A 20,509-nucleotide genomic window follows, 5' to 3' on the forward strand; every position below is an offset into this window, starting at 1 on the left:
AAATTCTTTACTTATTAAAGTGTTATTTCGGCCATCTTCTTAATTGATTCTCAAAGGTCTGCTTCTGTGTTATAACTGCTTCCTACCTTGATATAAGATGATTTTATGATAGATCAGAGATTTTGAATAGAAATAGTTTGGGTTGAAAGGAGGCCATTTTATTTATCTTATCTCTAGTAAATCTCTTTTCTTTCCAAGAACTCATAGATGACTTAAAGTAACAAATCCAAAGAAGTTTTGTTCCAAAATAATTTTCACTGTTAAGTTTTACTTGTTCCTCTACTTTGAATGGTTCAATGATTATTTCATCAATGATTGTCTTTTAATTTTTAGAACCATCCACTTGTGAGAAAACCTGTCGTTTAACTCACCCATCTAACTTCATCTGTGAAAATCACTTTGGAAAATTCTTATGTAGTTTAGCTCATTTTTGAAGTTTAAGAACATTAGTTTTACTCAAGGCAAGTTTATTTATTTTTTTTTTTTGAAACCCCTAGCATGCATCTTTTGTTCTTCCCGATTCCTTGAAGTCAGTTTTTTTTTTTTTTTTACTCTTAAGATAAGAGCCACTTGAGGATACAGATTAATGAGACAGAATGATTATGAACCGAAAAATAAAGTTGTATGAATACTAATGTTGATCAATTGTATGAGCTGTGTTTGATTACTTAGCAAGCCGATTTATGACAAAAATTTGTTGACATTATAACTTAGTGATCTTTAAATTCAATCAGCAGGGTAACAGTCGAGCAGAAATGTGTTCTACAGTTAGGAAACTTTTGCAAAGAAGCTCTGTCCTGATACTAGGCACATGGAAGGAGAAAAGAAAGGCTTTTTCTGTTGTGCTAGCAAAATTGGTTCTTGTAGTGAATGTCATGCAAGCAGAAACTAAAGATTGGTGCTCAGTCAAGCACCTTCCATGGAAATAAGGATATTATACAAACTAACAATGTTTCTCTTTCGGGAGGAAGAGTTTGTAGAGAAGTGATCACCCACCACTAGCTTTTCAGAGTCAATTTTCTACTTTGTCAAGGCTGAAAAGAATGCTCTGTGCAGCATCTTCCAAGAGTAAGAGGAATATTCCATTTTAGAACTTGTTTTAGAACTCTTGTATGTGTAGAGAATTGTATCTGATATCAGTTACTTTCTAGAGCAGTAGTATGATCCAATCACTTTTCTGATGACCATAACAGCAGACTGAATATGTGTCTTCCATTTTAGATCTGAAGTGAAAAAGCTTATCCAAATGAGACTGCACTGTGGAATTACTAAACTACACATTTCAATTGATATTGATCATTGCCATTTTAGAAACCTTTCCTCTTTTACCTTGCATGTTTTTTTTGTAATGTTTTGAATTAACTTTTTAATTGTACGATAAACATTATTTTTGAAAAGGTTTTTGAATATCTACTTTAGTTATTCTTTCACGTGGAAACTTCAATTTGTTGTATTTCTGCATCTGTAAAAGCTCTTTTACAGTTATTTCAACAAAAAATAAAATTGATGTCAGTATAATTAATTAAAAAAAAACATGATTTCAAAACTAATCAATTGTGATGCAAATTTGTATACACATTTTAATAATAACTCTAAACACATAGTTACCATTTTATTAGCACTGGCCAAGAAATTTTGAAGTCATTGCACAGGTTATTTGCATCGGTTGAAACACAGTTTGTATTTTTGAAGTGAACTCTCCAAACACTATAACTGACTTTTTGGAAAATTGGAAAAGAGTTTGTGTGTGTAAAAGTGAGTATCATCGGCTATATATATATATATATATATATATATATATATATATATAATATAAAGCTGAATGTCTGTGTGTGTGTCTGGTCACGAATAGGCTCCTATATGGTTGACTATTATAGAAAACTGATCACATATAATGATAGAAGATATATCGAGACACAGGAATGGGTATGTTTGATCTGGCATAATGATGATTCATTAAAATTGTGAGGTCTGCGTACGTGCCTGGTCCACAAAGTATGGAAATAAAAAATTTAAAAAAAAAATGTTTACAAGTGTTTTTGATATAGATGTACATAAGAATACTTTGATAAGTATGTTTTAACTTAAATAGGGATGGTATAATAAATTTGTGGGGTGTGTGTGTTCGTGCCTGGCCTCTATAGAATGGAAATAGGCACAAACTTTAATAAAGACTTTTCATATCTATCTGCGTAAGTATACTTTGATAATTATGTTTCCATTTGAAGAAATATGGTATAATAAAATTATGGGGTGTTCGTTCACGCCTGACCTCCATAGAATGGAAATATGTCACAAAGTTTAACAAGGTTCTTTAATATAGATCCACAGAATATTGTGATAAGTGTTTCAGTGTGAACAGGTATGGTATAATAAATTATGGGGTTTATCTATTTTATTTTTACTTTCATCATATTTTGCTTTGGTTTTGATACCCCCAAATTCAAAGCTATCTCTTTCCAACCCTTCCTTTTCATAACCTATCATACTTTAATAAATCAGAGTCCATTTTCTGTAGGCTGTTTTTGCACCCAGTCAACGACGGGTACTTTTGCTAGTATATATATATATATATATATATATATATATATATATAAATATTAACTGTTTGCTCATACACCCACCTCTTATATATAAATATATATATATATATATATATATATATATATATATAAATATATATATATATATATATATATATATATATATATATAAATATATATATATATATATATATAAATATATATATATATATATATAAATATATATATAAATATATATATATATATATATAAATATATATATATATATATATATATATATAAATATATATATATATATAAATATATATGTATATTTATGTATATATATATATATATATATATATATATATATATATATATATATATATATATACACACACTTGTATATGAAATAACATTCACTCGGAGTGGATTAAACTTGCCCAATCCATCTTTGTTCCTCATAAAAGCTGACACAACCCTTAGATTTGAATTCGACAAGTTGGTGATCTCTAGCTATTCACTATTCCAATGATAAACTATAGATTTAATGACCCATATTGGTTTCAGATTAATTTTAATTGTCATCAGCCAGGTTTTTGTTTTGTCTAATACATCACCTTTTCTAATCCTGTTGGGGAGTGGGGGCAATTGCTATGTAGATAAACTCTCTTTGTTGATGAAGAGGGCATAACCCAACCAACCTAGTCTTGTGAAGATGTCTTGTTGGAGGGAGTTAATTTTTCAGCAGAAACATAGTATATTGCTTGAGACAAAGTGCTGCCATTGAACATAGAGTATGTGACAGCTGCAATGGTGATTGAGCATTTCTAGTTGCTTAATGTCTTTCACTCTCATTGTCCAGGACTTACTGCCATAAAAGATCATTCACATCAATGCTTGCTAGATATTTACTTTGGTGCTATGCCTTATCTCACATCTTGATCAGAACCGGAAATTGAGTCAGCAGAAAGCATGATGTATATCAATTTGTGCTTTAATGTCAGTTCTATCTTGATCCGTGGCTATGATGTTGGCGCCAAGATAGTTGAAACTCTTAACCTCTTCAAGCACATCACCATTGAGGACGATGGGTGTTTTGTTTATTGGGGTGAAACCAGTAGTGAGCATTTTTGTCTTTGAGGCATTGATTTTGATTCTGCCATGCAATATTTTGAAGCTTGGTCTTCAGCAGATATTTCACTAAGCAGCATGATATCATCTGTGTAGTTTAAGTTTTAGTGGTAAACTTGTGACAAAGATTGGCAAACTCTTTTAAGGCAGTTGAAAAGAACTGGTCAGTGACATGATTGAAAAGCGTTGGAAAAAAAAAATCATTGTGGAATGTCAAAACCTCATCATATATACATATATCGAATTGTATTGCTCAATGCAATCGTTCATATGTGTGTGTGTGTGTGTATGTATTGATGATATTTATGTAGAAATCTTCTATATATATAAAAGCTAAAATGTATGTGTGTGGGTGTTTGTATGTATGTATGTTTGTGTGTCTGCTAAAAACTTTCGACAGACACAACAAAAATTCACAAACTTGGTCTCATATGAAAACCTCACCCTCCGGATGACAAATATCGAAAAATCGGCCCAAAGTGACCATCAGAAGTGTGTCAACTGATCGATTTTCTGCAGGCCCCCCCCCAAAAAAAAGTGACATTTTAATGTTAAACATTACATATTTTTAAATCGATTTACAACTGCCCCCAAAAATACGGCTGCCAACTCTTATACATAAAGTATACACGCAGCCGTTTATTTTGGGTCAACTTGTATTTAAAACCCGCTGAGTCATGTCACGTGATCTTGACGTTAGCAACCTCTAATGGCCGTCGGAATTTTCAATTTAAAAATGTTGTTATCGGTAAAAAAAAAATTAATTAAAGCTAAACTATGAACTTCTACGCTATGGCAACGTTACCAAAGTTATTACCACATTCAAAATAGGTAGATACGATAGTTAAACGAAAAATAAAGTAAAAAAAAATGTGAAGTAAAAAAAAAAATACGCTTACAAAAAATATTAACGATCAAAGTTTTTTTAAAAAATAAAAACAGCCAGACGCCATTTTCCAGTCTTTAGAGTAAGGCAGACGAAGTGAGAGAGAGAGAGAGAGAGAGAGAGAGAGAGAGAGAGAGAGAGAGAGAGAGAGATGTCTAGACAGATTCGACAGGGGGGAGGGTCAACAACGCATGCGTCAGATGACGTCATGACCTGATTTACTTTAAATAGTTGATAAACCAAACAGACTTTATATACGCCGCTTTAGCGCAGGTAGTTAAGGGCTTGGTTCATTATCTAAACGTTTTGGGTTCGAATCGTGGTGTGAGATGTTTTTTTTTCTTCGATTTTTTAAATTTAAATATTGAACCCTGTATTATTTAAGCCATTTTTCACGTAACGTTCGTTCGTTTGCCTTACGTTATTTATTTTGTGTTTCTTTTCTTACTTCGCTTATAACAATGCTTACATCGTCATTGTCGTAACGCTCGACGACTTTCAAACATCTTTCACTTCTGGCTGGCCGATTTTATTTTCAAGCTTCGCCTCAGGGGTTCGGCTTTGGTGTTGACTTTCAAGCTGACTTTGAAGATGTGAAGTAGCATGATGTGGCCCTCACTTGAAACCACAACAAAGACCATAACTGTGGCCGGAAACTTCATGAGCTGTGTCCTCAAGTGTTGAACCATCTAAATTTGTATTTGGAGAGAGCATGAGTTGTACAGCGGTGCATCTTTGATCTCTGTCTTTGAACATTGTGTCACTTTTAGACATGATAGAAGGCTCCTATCCCTCTTTGGATTTGTACACAACTGGCCAACTAGTAGATGGTCTGCAACAAAAAACAAACAAACTGGTTTTCATCAAACGGAAATGAATCCTGTTGTCTTTTTTAGAGTGACAATTTCATTGTTCTACCCTGTAGTATCTGTTCTCAGCATCAGTGTGACATCAGACATTATACTATTGTTGAAATTAATAAGTATATATAAAAAATATGACAATACAAATTAGAAATGTGTATTACAAGAATATAAATTTATTAGAAACTATTTAAAAAATAAATATGCAAATTAGCAATATCCAATATGTGCGTTTGTAGATTACTATATATATATATATATATATATATTAGTCATTTCAACATTTTTCCTTATTCTGATACAATTACTGATTTTAGTGCTGTTCAAATTTCTAAATATTTAATTAGAAATTTATTTCTTTTTAAAAATATTCAAATAACTGTAATATTTAGTGTGTAATGCCTATATATTTTTGCAAACATATAAAAATACACTTGAGTGAGAGTATATTACATGAAAAGATCTTTCTAAATATTCATTCCCAAATGTTTACTTATAATTGTTTGAGAATAGTGAGACGAATAAAGATTTATTTCTCTGCAAAAAAAAAATGCTGATTTGCATTAGTTCATCATCAGTTAACAAATGTTACATAAACTATTGAAAATAGTTGACGATTAGTATGCAAAATAAGAAAATTATGTAAGAAGAGAATAGTTAATAAAAGCCTTTCCCTGTGTTAAGTTTCTAAATAATAATGTAGCTATTTAGAAAATTGTTTTTAACATGAAGCGAGCAGGAATATGGCTTTGATAACTAGTCTGTGCCTTGCCTCTACCAAATTAGAATTTGGTTGCTTATTGCTATTGTTAATATATGTAGTAGGTTTTATTTGTTTTTTTTGTAAAAAAAAGAAAGCAAGATTCAGATAATCATAGCGATGGCAAATTTGGAGATTTAACACTTTCAGCTAAATCATTCTTCCCAAAATGAGATTCTACTTTTTTTAGATGATTACATTTTTTTTTTTTTTTTTTTTTTTTACACGGTGATCACCACTTATCAAGGCCCGGAAGCCACTCAGGGATAAGATACATTGAAAAACTTTTTAAAATTTGGTGAAAAGAAAAAAAAAACGCAATTATTTTAAACTTCAGAGTAGGAGATCAATTTTATCTGGGTCATTTTAACCTTTTAGGAATGTTCACTACATTTTATTTACCACTAACCCCAACTCTCACGGAAAAGATTATGAAACCCTGCATAATTACTTAAAAAATTACTCTCCCCCTCCAAATGCAAAGAATTTATCTCCCAGAGCAAAATAACATTTTTTTTGTTAACTGTTCTAAAAGGCTAGAATGTCTCTGAAATGAGAGCTCATTTTACATTAAACTTATGTGTGAAACTGATCCCCACTCTAAATTTTAAAATAATTGTTCTTTTAACAAAAAAAAGTAGAATCTCATTTTTTTGCATTGTCTTAAATATTTTGATAAACTTATTGTGAGATTTGCATCTATACTCTTCACTTGTACCATTATTAATGGCACGATTTTTACCAAACACATTAGCAGTTATGCGTTTTCAAATTTTCCAGAAATTGATTTAATTAATTTCAAAGAGAAACTAGGTTTAAATAATCCTCTCCTAAATATAATAAAATATCAATTATTTCAAAAGATATTTATATGGTGACCTGAAAACAGCTAGGATCAGGATAATATGCATAAAATAAAAAAAAATATTTGATACTAGCGTTTTAATACATATGAACTTTTTGAAATGTGTCTTATAGACGTTTAGCAAATAGGTGCTAAAAAGAAATCTGAACATTTCAAAAGATTTAATAAAGGAATAATTCTAGAATATTTACTTTGTTTCTGATAATTTACTACTAAAAAAATTAAATTTAACTCTGAGATTAAATGCTAAATCTGGCAATAGGGTTCCTAACCTGTGGTGATCTTTTTTTTTGTAAATGAACAATCTAATAAATACATTGTTTTGTTTTTCATTTTTATTATCAAGAAAAAATGTTAAGGAATCGTTTTTGGAATTGGAAATAAGGCACAAATTTTTCCAATTCCGATACCTCAAAAAGTTCCCATATTTCTGATTCTAAATTCTGATTAATCATCCGAACACTAATATATACACTATTTCAAACAGTTGTATTAAATAAGCATAAATTGTTTTGATATTAATATAATAAGAATAGATAGAATAAACTTTCACGTTTATTCAGTTGAGGTTAGAAAAAGTAATATTGTTTTTGCCCAACACATTTACTTCATCTGAAACATTCACATCACAGCATTTTTAATCTTTACAATAATTTCCCTAATTTTTTTATCACTTCTGTCCAACGATCAACTTGAGCTTCTTGATGCTTTCTTCAAAAGAATTCTTTGATTTTTGAGAGAAAACCAAATTCAGGTCATTTTCATAAATTTTATTGCTTAAGTGATTCTACAAGAACTGGAAAAAAATGGTAGTAGGATGGAGCAATATCAGGTGAATAAGGCGGATCAAGTAAAACTTCCAAATTGAAACTCATGATCTTTTCCTGAGTGATTCTTACTGTGTGAGGTCTTGCGTTATGCTTCCTATTGATTAGTGCTAGCCGTTTTTTTGATAGAGCAGTTCTTAGATCATCCAGCTGCGAACAATATTTTACTGCTGTGATTGTTTTGTAACGCTCTGGAAACTCATCATGAGTCGGTCCTTTCATGTCCCACCATAAAAAACATTCTTGGGATGTAGTACTTGTTTTGGAACAGGCTGTCGACTTTGGTTTTGATCTAACTATTGTCTTTTGTGGTGAGCATTCATGTAAAGAACCCATTTTTCATCTTCAATCACAAATTTTTGCAAAAATGGTTCTTGACAATTCTTAGAAAGCAAAGATATGCAAACAGTCAATCTTTGATTTAATTGAATGCTGGTCTCATATGTAATTATTACTATAATTATTTTTAATACCTACAGACACTAGTGTTTCCTCCTTTTGGGAATCATCAGTGTAGGAAGTCACAATTACTGCCGGTTGAGAAATTTGAACCTGGCCACAAAGCCATATCTGACTCTATTAGCAAGGAACATACCCCTCGGCCGGCATGAACCTTGGTGACAATTTAGTTGAAATTAACATTTATGAAGTATAAATGTCATTCAAGTAGGTCTAAAGTGATTAAATAATTTTAACATTACAATCTATAAACGTGAGCTAAATGAGTGACTTTTACATTTCAATGTACAGTGCTCAACAATAAGAACCCAGTTCTTAAAAGGAAGTACCTAATATTAGGCCGAGGAACAAATTTGTGTAGCATCTTAGAATAATGATTTATTATACAAGAATTCATTCAAAAACAACTATTTTCATAAAATAAAAACGTCATTGTCCACTGCAAGCTTTCAGATTTAAATCAAGTACCAATCCTTCGGCTTTGAATACTTGACAAGCTGTTTCTTCAACGTTATGAAAAGACATCTACCTTTCATAAATTGTTGCATTGATTGCAATAAATCATAATGAGATGAAGCAATGCCTGAACTAAATAGGTTGGATGCAGTATAGCTTCAACACTGTCCAATTCTTTAGTTTTGTTGCTAGTCTTTTGTTTATTTTTTTTTTCATGAATGGTTGCTAATATGATTTTTTTGATGAAGTTGAAGAAGTCTGTCAAGAATTCTTTGATTTTTAAGTCAAACTATTGTGACTTTTCCAAATTCCAAAGCTTAAAGGTCATGATTGGCAGAAACTTGTAATAAATAATAGTATTTATTTTAAAGAATAATTGTTGGTTTTGAATAAACTCTTACGTGATAAATCTTTATTTTAACACACAGCACAAACCTTTACCTCAATCTAGTATATGAATCAGCTATTTCTAATCATCAATATTTTAATAAAAATGCTTTTATTTCAGTCTATTGAAATCTACAACTCTGTTAATGATTTTCTATCTTTATTATATGAATTATAATGCACTACTTCTAATATATTTCATGTGTAATTTATTTTAACTCTAATATTTCATTAATATTGTTTTTGCTATTCTTTTTACTCATTTGCACTTTTTTTTCCGTTACTAACCAATAACTACCATAAGGATAGTCATTTTGTTTTTAATAATAGCATGTATGTAGATCGCACACAAACTTTGACCATTTACTAATTTTTTAAACCCTTAACCTTTTTTTTTTTCATAGAATTGAAGTTGCTTCTTATTCGTACTCATAAAATTTTTACATTTGATGTCTTGAAAGATGACCTTCTGTTTAATTATTTTGGGGCCTATGCCCAACCTAATCAGAAAATCTAAAATCCTGATGCCTCCAAGATCATCCGTTGATATGTAATTCCTTAGCAGGGGATGGATTAAGTTCGGAGAACTTCTGTCATTACTAACAAGCAGAGCATTACTAATATCAACTAGAGGAAGAGTCCGTCATTATGCATGTGTATGAAGTGTGACGACGGATGGAAGTGAAACTTGCATGGAAGTAATATGAGAATGATATAATGGATGTGTAATGTCTTAAAGATAGGCATAGATGTAATGACCTTAAATGGGGACAGTCGAGGGAGGTGTGTGCAGAACAGACTTTGATGGTATGGTTACGCTGAGAAAATAGATGAGAATTATTGGGTCAATAGATGTAGAACATTTGCAGTAGCAAGTTCATTTCAAATTGGGAAAACAAAAGAAACATAGGAGGAAGTGATAAAAAGGGATTTGAAAAAAAGACCTGGTTTGATTAATGTGGAAGTTTATTTCTAAAAACCATTCAACACAAATGGATATGAGTGTGTATGGAAAATGTGTGTCCAATCGTTCTGCATCATTTCTATGATTATTGGTGGTGTTACTATTAGTGGTGTTCCTATTTACAATGCCTCCCCACCGGACAGAGTTAGACACCAGGGTCGTTTTTTAATGTGGAGAAAAGGAACAAAAATAAAAATTGTCTCAGTCGTGAAGGATTTCTCCTCCACTGACAGAGAACAAGAAATTAAAGTGCAGCATCTGAAGAACAGATGGTATTTATTTGCTCCCCCACCGAGCAAATTAGGCACAAGGCCAATTTTTAATGTGAGGAGTGAAGGGAAGGAGAAGGGAAAAAGGGGACCAGCTCCCGAGAGGTGGGAAATGGGAGCTGGTTAAAGGTCAGGTATGTGGGGTTGCCCCCACATCTGGTCTTTGCTTGCAGTATCTGCCGGAACAGATGGTATTTATTTGCTCCCCCACTGAGCAAATTAGGCACAAGGCCGTTTTTAATGTGAGGTAAAAACCAGCTCCCCTAAAAGTAGGCAAAAAGGGGGCACTCTGGTTACCAAAAATAATAATTGTCCCAGTATAGAGGGCTTCCCCTCCATTGACTGGTACAAATCATCTTAAGTGCAGCATCTGCCGAAACAGATACCACACTTTGATCTTATCCCTAGTGACATTGCTACAACCACTGATAGTGTTATTATTATTGATGATGGTGTTAATGTTAGTGGTATTGCTACCGCCACTGATAGTATTATTATTATTGATGGTGGTGTTAATGTTAGTGGTATTGCTACCGCCACTGATAGTGTTATTATTATTGATGGTGGTGTTAATGTTAGTGGTATTGCTACCGCCACTGATAGTGTTATTATTATTGATGGTGGTGTTAATGTTAGTGGCATTTCTACCACTACTGATAGTGTTATTATTATTGATGGTGGTGTATATGTTAGTGGCATTGTTACCAACACTGATAGTGTTATTATTATTGGTGGTGGTGTATATGTTAGTGGCATTTCTACCACTATTGATAATGTTATTATTGTTGATGGTGGTGTTAATGTTAGTGACAATGCTACCACCACTGATAGTGTTATTATTATTGGTGATGGTGTTAATGGTAGTGGCATTGCTACCACCACTGATAGTGTTATTATTATTGATGGTGGTGTATATGTTAGTGGCATTTCTACCACTACTGATAGTGTTGTTGATGGTGGTGTATATGTTCGTGGTATCGTTATTGTCATGGTTACTATACTGACAATACTACCCATCCAATGTTTTTTTATTTTTAATATTTTGTCCAATATTTTATTTCTAATGAAAAAATATATGAGCTATGATATTGATCTTATTATTATAATAAGATAATTAATAACAGCATATTAATACAATAAAATTTAATGAATCAAATAATTAAAAAAATAGTTTTGTGTTTGAACATGTTATGTGAGATTAATAATAGTTTTTGTTCTTTTACTGTTGTTGTTGGTATTGTGAGTGTTTGCACTAATATCATTATCAATATTGGTAATATTAAAATTGCTTGAGTTTTTGGTATAAATGCTGTTTGGACATTACTTCTGCCAAATCCTTAGAAATTTTAGCACTATGTCTATGAGAAATAAACGGTCGGAGAGTTTTTTGAGAAGCAATATTATTTTTGGAGAACAGAACAGTCTCCTTTGATGGTCATTTAAAGAAAATGAAGATCTTTCCATTACCGTCTTCTTTTATTTGATTAAGAGTGTGAATGTATAAACATTTTTTGTTCTTATATGCTGTGTACAGAATAAACTTCATTTTTTATCTTACAAACCTTTCCAATGAAAAATTATGAATGTAAGCCATTCCAAAGTTTAGAAAGACAGAGAAGGTTATAATGAATATATTATCTGTTATTTTCTCAGTTTTATTCGGCATTCATACAATTTCCTCTACAATGTGCATCAGTCTCTCTATTCAGAAATAGTTTAATAGATAGTTGTCTTAAAATATTTGATATACATATATATTTATATATATGTGTGTGTGTGTATATAATATATGTGTGTATGTATATATTTTTATATGTATATATGTATATATTTTTGTATGTATGTGTATATGTATGTATATTTATGTGTGTGTATGTATATGTGCATATGTATATATATATATATATATATATATATATATATATATATATAATGAAGTTAGCAAAGAAAATATCTAACAAAGCAAACTTATCACGATAGAGGAAGCTCAACATTTATGAAGAGCAATTAATAATATATTAAATAAAAGATGAAGAATAAAAGTTACATATAACTTTCTAATATCATCAGATCAATAAGGAAAGAATATGATAAAAAAACCTGTTTAGGCCATAGCATTTTGAAGTTAAATGCTTATCAGAAGAAGAGAAGAACCAGTATTATACAAAATATAAAATATGGATGAAAGCTGGCTTAAGAACAGTTAGATTAGAAATAAAGGATGTATATACTAAGATATATTAAAGAAAATATAAAATATGAGAATAAAAATATTAAAAGAATAATTAGAAAAGGGAAATTAAGAATATGAGAATAGGAAGGTAAAATAATATATCAGGTTGACAAAGTTCTTGCAGTTTTTAACTTTTAAATTCAGATAAACATATCTCAGCTCAAACAGAATCAACACACTATAAACATATCTCAGCTCAACAGAATCAACACACTAAGTGTATTTATGCCAGTAACGTAAAAATCTTGCGTTTTGGCGGTGATGAAGTCGCTGAAGGCGTTTTTGATATCGCTTAGGTTTTTGAATCATTTCTCCTGCAGAAAGTTGTTGAGATGCTTGAAAAAGTGGTAGTCGGTAGGTGAGAGGTTTGGAAAGTATGGCGGAAGAGACGGAATGTCATAGTCCAATTCATTCAGCTTCTGCAGGATCGGTTTAGCAACATGCGGTCAAGCATTGTCATGGAGGAGAATTTGGCCTTTTCTGTTGACTAATGCTGAGTGTTGTTATCGAAGTTTCTGATGCATTGTATTCATTTGTTGGCAGTACTTTTCTTCCATAATGGTTTTGCCTGCATTCAAAAAACTAATGGATGAGACCAGTCGCAGACCACCAAACGATCAGCATGACCTTCTTTTGATGCAACTCTGGCTTCAAGAAGTGTCGTGGAGCTTTTTTTGGCGTCCAACAACTGAGCTGGGCAACACTAGTTGTTGTAAAGAACCCATTTCATCACAAGTCACAACCCGGTTGAGAAACGGGTTGTTCTTGTTGCGTAAAAAAGGGAAGATGACACTTCATAACGATATTTCTTTTGGTTATCATTCAATTTGTGAGGCACCCATTTATCAAGTTTTTTTGTCTTTCCAATCTCTCTCAAGTGGTTGAAAATCATTGTATATGTTATGTCTAATTCAGAAGCGAGTTCTTGAACAGTTGTGTGTGGAATGGCCTCAACTAAGGTTCTTAATTGATCAGTGTCAACATTTGATGGCCAACCACTATGCTTATCATCTTCAAGACTCTTGCCACAATCCGAAATTTCTTAAACCACCATTGTGCTGTGCGTGCAGTAGTGGTTCCGGGGTCAAATACTTTGTTGATATCGCAAACTGTTTCAGCAGCTTTTCGGCAAAGTTTGAATTGAAATAAGAAATTGTGCGAATTTGTTTTTTTTCCATCTTGCATTCAATGTTCTGAAAAGAAGACATAATAGTTTTAAAACAATTGGATAGAGCAAAAAATGCTCTTTAAAATGATATATAAATTAAAGGTATTATAACAAAAACTTATTTGAAAATACATCATTTGAAATCAAAATTAAAAATTCCACAAGAACCTTCTTGTCAACCTAATATGTAAGAAACATTAGAAGGCAACAAATAAGTAAGTAATAACAAAATTATACTTTCTTATGTCCATATTTTCAAGACCTCATCTGACCTCAACATATCCCCCTCATTATATTAGAAACCCTCTGGATTCCTTCCCTTTCCTCTTTCTATTATCCTACTCCCTCTATCTTATGTATTTTAAACATGTCCTTTATAATGTACCTTAAGCTAGATGTGCATTTTCCTATATCTGTAACCTGGCTTCTTTATCCTCTTCTGGTGAGAAGCATTAGGCTTCAAAATGCCTAGGTATAAAGAGCATTTATAACCCCACCTCCTATTGATGGTTTTTCCTTATTGAACTGACAAATAAATTCCTATACCTTAATATATATTTTGACTTGTTTATAATTTTTTTCTTTATATACTTATCCCAATAAGGTCACTTGGGGCTAAGAGTTAAATGAGTGTCAGGTCGGCGGTGAGACTAGTAATTATGGTGATCATTTATCAGAATTTGATTATTTAAGAGGTAACTCAACAAGAATTTGTTTACATTGGACTTAAACACAATCATGTTGTATTCAACTGAGAACCAGTTCTGCAGTATTGTGTTCCACACTCAGACGGTTCCAGAAAATAAATTTTGCTCATGGATGTTTTGTTTAATATGAGAGAGAGAGAGAGAGAGAGAGAGAGAGAGAGAGAGAGAGAGAGAGAGAGAGAGAGAGAGAGAGAGAGAGAGAGAGATATTATAACTAGATGAGTTTTTTGTTGTGAATATTTTACAGCAGGGGATCATAGACTGAAGTTCAATTGAGCACCTGCGATGAAATAACGATGAGAGAGAGAGAGAGAGAGAGAGAGAGAGAGAGAGAGAGAGAGAGAGAGAGAGAGACTAGCTACATCTCTTCTGTGAGAAAGAGGTGGCAAAGATTCATCATAATAATTTATTAATTTATGTAGCAAAGGAGCATTGTGGGAAATCAACAATTTCAGTTTAATAGAATCGTTCAAATGAGATAAACTTAAGGAAAGTTTTCTTCCGGTATATTATTAACAGGATTATTATGGGGTCAATTGAAAAATATATGCATTCTCTGTAATGCAGAAATATATTTTTTGAGAAAGGAAAGATTATATGATTCTCATGGATAGAACGTATTCAAACTTTATGTATTGAATAAAGGATTCTTTAAAAAGAAATGGCTGACGATTATGAATAATGACAATCATATCTGAAGAAGACATATTGAAAGGATGCAACATCGCCATCAGAAAAAATGACAACACGGTAAATCAGCATATAACAATGATGAGTTGTCATTTTAAAAAATGGTTAGAAACTCTATTCATATTTATTCACAACTAGAAGGACGGATAAAATTAATTTCCTGATTAGAACAGTTTTGCACCACTTTTATGCCATCTTACAAAGACTAAAATCAAGATATAATGATACTAAACCTTATGTCTAGAATCCAAATTCTTGTTTTTATTAAATGATATTTATTCTAGAATACGTCTAAAATATAAAGTTGATACTTAATTAAGAAGAAATTTAAATTCAGGGAATCTTATTCAATTGACTATGGATGAAATTTAATGCAAATCTGAAATATTGGAATTTTCAAGTGAGAGCTTGTGCTCATATTATATGTCCTAAAAACCCCTTAAAATATTTCAGAGAAACTGAAATTTGGAGAATATCTACTAAAATTCACAAAGTGGAAATCTCTAAATTTTCATGAAGAACTTCCATCTCTTTTTACTGTCTTTATATAAAAGTAAATGAAATATAGTACACAATACAACCTCGTTCACCTAGCCGATGTGTTCCAAAATTCATAATGATCAATTAATTTAGGTATGAATCCTATATATATAAATATCTAACCATATACACATACCTAACTTTATATAAGAATATGAGTTTAGTGTGACTTATTTTTTGTAAGTTTTTAATTGATTTACAAGTGAACCATAAATGAAGAATGTAAATGCTATTTCTTATTTTAAACCCTCATAAATATCACAGGCCTTTTTGTTTTTGTTTTTCAACACGCAGAACCCTTCGTCCAGATGTCTATCGTAGAATGTAGATAATGAAGTCAGTCTACAAAACAAGTCGTAAGTTGTAAGCAGCTGCACAGACTGAAGGATTCCTGACCCATTTTGGCTTAAACTATTAAAATTTATTTATGTACACAAGACTGTTTTTTTTTCTTTTATAAGAAGGAAAGAATTTCTTATTTTAAAGGGATTTTAGGTTTTCTTTATTATGACAGAAATAATTTTAAAAACAGAATATTGTTTTGCTTTATGTATATTAAAACTAAATAATGATTAATAAATTATATTATAATACACCCAATTAAATATAAAAAGATTATAATTTTTTCAAGGTTATTTAAGTATCCATCTTGTTCAAGTAAGATTGTTATATGATGTGAAAACAAATGAAAGTTTGTGGAAACATTTAATATATAATTACATGCATTTAGGCTTTTTTTTTTTTGTTGGAAAACACTTTCATAAAAGTGAAACATAAATTAAATTTTACCTCAAATTTTAATTATTTTTCCTAATGATTATTTTCAGATATTTATTTAAATTATATATATATATATATATATATATATATATATATATATATATATATATATATATATATATATAATTTATATATATATATATATATATTGTTTGTATGACTACATAGACATGCCAAGGTTTTAATCTAATGACTCTTCAGATACATATTTGAATTTGATATATATTATTGACCAAATCTACCACAAAGAACCAAATTTGTGAAACTCTTCACACACACACCCACACACATATTTCAATTGACACTATACACTAGTGTTATCTTCTACTGGAAATTCAGCCATCAGGGTGCAAAGCTACCAAATATAATCGATTTCACTACATCAAAACATCTACTGCAAAAAATTTGGTTACATTTGATGCTGTTTGTCGTGCAGACTGAGTTTTCAGTGTTAGTGTGAAAGCAAAGCAATCTAAGGAAGATCATAGTAATGTATCGTGTCAATTCAAATGAAAAATATCTGTGCTCCTACTCAAGTGATTGAGCACTCTTTTCTCCTATAATATGAAACTATCCCATACATAAACACACGTTGGAGCTCGCATGTGCTGAATAGAAACACACTCCTGATGATCGGATTTACCATGAAACTGGAGTAAAATGTAAAGATAAGTCATTTTAAAATATTTATTATCTTTATATACATAAATATGAAGGATATTGCCAAATTTGATTGTTTGATGGTAAATTTGACAAATAGAATGTACTGAATTATATATAATTTCCACAGTCAAACAACGTCGCAGCTCACAAGAGCCATGATAGCTAACAAACTGGCTTTGTTAGTTATCTTGGCTCTTGTGAGCTGCGACATTGTTTAATTGTGGAAATAATTATATAATATCTCACATTCTGAAAAAAAAAAAAAAAATATATTTTTGAAGAGCCATTGGATCGAAACCTTGGCATGTTGATATGTCTTGTAAAATAATATATATATATATAACCAGTCAGAAGCTGTTTTTGTTGCTGCTTGTCAGACCTTAAAAATCTTTTAAAAAAGAACATTTTTCTCAATCCTAGAGGCCCAGAGAGTTACATGAGTTATTATTTTTTTTTTTGTTAAATTGTAAAAGACACGTTGGAGAAAAGGTTATTGAATATTATATTTTGCTGTGTATGTCTTAAAATAATCCTAATATTTTAATTGATGACTTGGTAATCTGTAAACAAAATTTCTTTTTACATATCAATAGTTCACAACTTGGAATGTTGAGTGTGAGAAAAATAAATAAAATTTCACCAGATTTCATATACGTTTTCATTTTTTATTTTTTGTGTTACTGAATTACAAAAGAAATAAAAAGTAAACCCCAAGCATAACAATATAAATGATTCGAAATGAAAGAATACACTATCAAAAATATTTATTTGAAGTGTTTTATTAAAATTTTTATTTTATGTATTCTTTTAGAAAAACGATTAACAATTTTTGTAATGAGTAATTACATATTGTTAACAATTGAAATGACAGGTTGTGTAGGAGATACAGAAAATTACTACTTCTCAGTCTCCGGACTCAGATCAAGATGTAGTAACTGTTCTGTCCTTGGTTAGTGAGGCAGAAATCTTTCTAGACTGAGGTAGTTTTTAATTTTGTCTCAATCAAACCTTTTTTGGGTAGGCGGATTTCGTCCCATATTGAAAACTGGCCTTTTCTTTTACTCTGTCCTCATGGGTGGCAAGTAAATAAAAGTTAAATAAAATATCGACATTTTTATGTCAAACCATAAAGTAAACAATTTTATGCAATCTTATTCAGGTACAAAAAAATTAGTCATCATATTACTCGTAATGTTGCTACTGTTGATGATAATAATCCTTGAATACACAATCCAACTCACATAACTAGCAAACACTGACCAGTCACATATATAGAAAGGTGCACCCCCCCCCCCCCAAAAAAAAATGCTCACTCATGTGGTGACAGCAGCCTTAGAAATTGTTGTGAAAAGTCAAGGAAGATAGAAAGACTGAGGAGGGAGAACACCAACTAGATCTCTATTAGAAAAGTGCAAGAATACTGGATCCCTGGCTTAGCTTATTGTCATTCAAATTCCAGTGAAGACCCATGGATGTTGCTAACGAGAAATCAATGGTAAACAACTGTTGCTGTAATGAAAATAATTTGCAATCAAAATTGTTATTTAAAAAGGTGGTAAATTCTAGAAATCTGAGGAGATTTGCTACTGGGGAGCCAAGGGGGACACTATTGTTTATTGGTAACGAGCAATCACTGATAATGACTTGTAAAAACTCCTAGTCCAATGAAGACCAATGGTCGCTGCCAATGAGAAATTAATGGTAAACGGCTATTGCAATGATGCAAATCCATCTGCAAAGATTATAAAAAGAGGTGGAGAGTACTAGAAATCTGGGGAGACTTGTCACTTAGACTCCAGAGAACACCACAGGTTGTTCGCAAGAAGAAATCTTTGATGATGGCGTACTACCAGTGAGTAAATAATAATAATAATAATATGGACAAGCTGGACCCATGTAAATTACACAGTATTATTTTTTCCCTTTTATCATTGTAGAAGTTATTTTTTCTTTATTTATCATCACACTAGACCAAGTAGTCGAAGGGTCAAGGAGGATGAAAAGATAGAGGAATGAAGACACTAATCAGACCTTCACTGAATATGTGCAAAAGGGTCTGGGACCTTGGGGAACTTATTGTCACTTACATTCCAGTGAGGACCAATGGTCATTGCCTACGAGAAATCAAGTTGACAACTGCTGCGATAATGCAAATTCATTTGCAAAGGTTATCAAAAAAGGTGAAGAGTATTGGTAATCTGGGAAGACTTGTTGCCACCCAAACTCCAGGGAATATCATCGGTTGTTGTCAATAAGCAATATCTGATGATAAACTTTGTGAGAACTAGTGAGTGAAATAGAAATAATAATAATAATAATAATAATAATAATAATAATAATACTAACATGGACAAGCTGGACTCATGTAAATTATTATTTTTCCACTGTATAAGTTGTTTTTTATTTCTTCTATCACTTACTTTGCCTTACATGGACAAAATTATATTTTATTTAAAATTGGTTGAAAACAGTTCTTGGTGCTTATTTAGACTTGCACTTATTTAGGAAAAAAATAAAGAAGAACCTTTATAGTGTATCTACTTGTCACAGCAGGAAGATGTTATATTCCAAAAATCACAAAAAATTGATCAAGTATTTTTTATTATTTCAGAAAATCGAATGTTACAATTTTTAGCAATTAAGTATTTTCAGCAGATATTGATAAACCCTTGATTCTGGAAAGGTTGTTAAGGGGGAGGTAACCAGGCATGAATTTGAATTCAATCAAATATGGGGACTCGTTCCTATTGCACCGAGCAAGTCATAAAATTTGATTTTCTTTAATAAAAAAACTACTTGATCAAATTATATGATTTTTGGAATATGCTTTGTTCCATGACAGGTAAGTACATCATAAAGATTTTTCTGCATTTTATTTACTTAAAATTTTCATTATAAGTGCAATTCTAAATAAGCATCCAGTTTTTTATTTAGCAATAATTATTGGTGGAATTATTTCTTTCAATACTTTTCATTTCTCTTAGACATAATTAGCATATTTTGTATTGCCATGCAATGTTTAAAACAGCATTTTTAAAACATAATCATTAATTCACTGAAATAAAATTTAGCAACATCTCATAAATATTAAATCTATCTTTTTTTATTATGATTTAAAATATATTAATCTTCATCATCACTATCATCTTTTGACTGTTGTTGACATGATGGAGTTCACATGTTCACATCAGATATCTCGGTTCCACATGACTGCTTCCAAATCCTGCTTCTCAACAGATTAATAGGTGATAATGGTCTTAGTGACCATAGGAACAAATCTGTTATTATATAGATAACTAGTGCTAATCACACAGCATTGCTTGTAGGGAGATATAT

General features: G+C 31.1%; 1 protein-coding gene across 4 annotated transcripts in view; it reads left to right on the plus strand.

Moving 5' to 3' along the window:
- Positions 1-20,509, plus strand: part of LOC145303533 (next to BRCA1 gene 1 protein-like) — a 165,087-nt gene that overhangs the window by 88,368 nt on the left and 56,210 nt on the right. For 2 of the 4 annotated variants that reach the window (XM_080144992.1, XM_080144994.1), the window contains one exon: positions 16,025-16,167. The exons of the other annotated variants lie outside the window; for them this stretch is intronic. In XM_080144992.1, the coding sequence (XP_080001118.1) occupies positions 16,025-16,058 (34 nt within the window). In that variant the 3' untranslated portion in view covers positions 16,059-16,167. Of the gene's footprint in view, positions 1-16,024; positions 16,168-20,509 lie in introns of those variants that run through there. 4 annotated transcript variants of the gene reach the window in all.

Source organism: Euprymna scolopes, chromosome 19 (genome assembly GCF_053919585.1).
Source record: "Euprymna scolopes isolate OS-2025 chromosome 19, ASM5391958v1, whole genome shotgun sequence".
Classification (NCBI taxonomy): Eukaryota; Metazoa; Mollusca; class Cephalopoda; order Sepiida; family Sepiolidae; genus Euprymna; species Euprymna scolopes.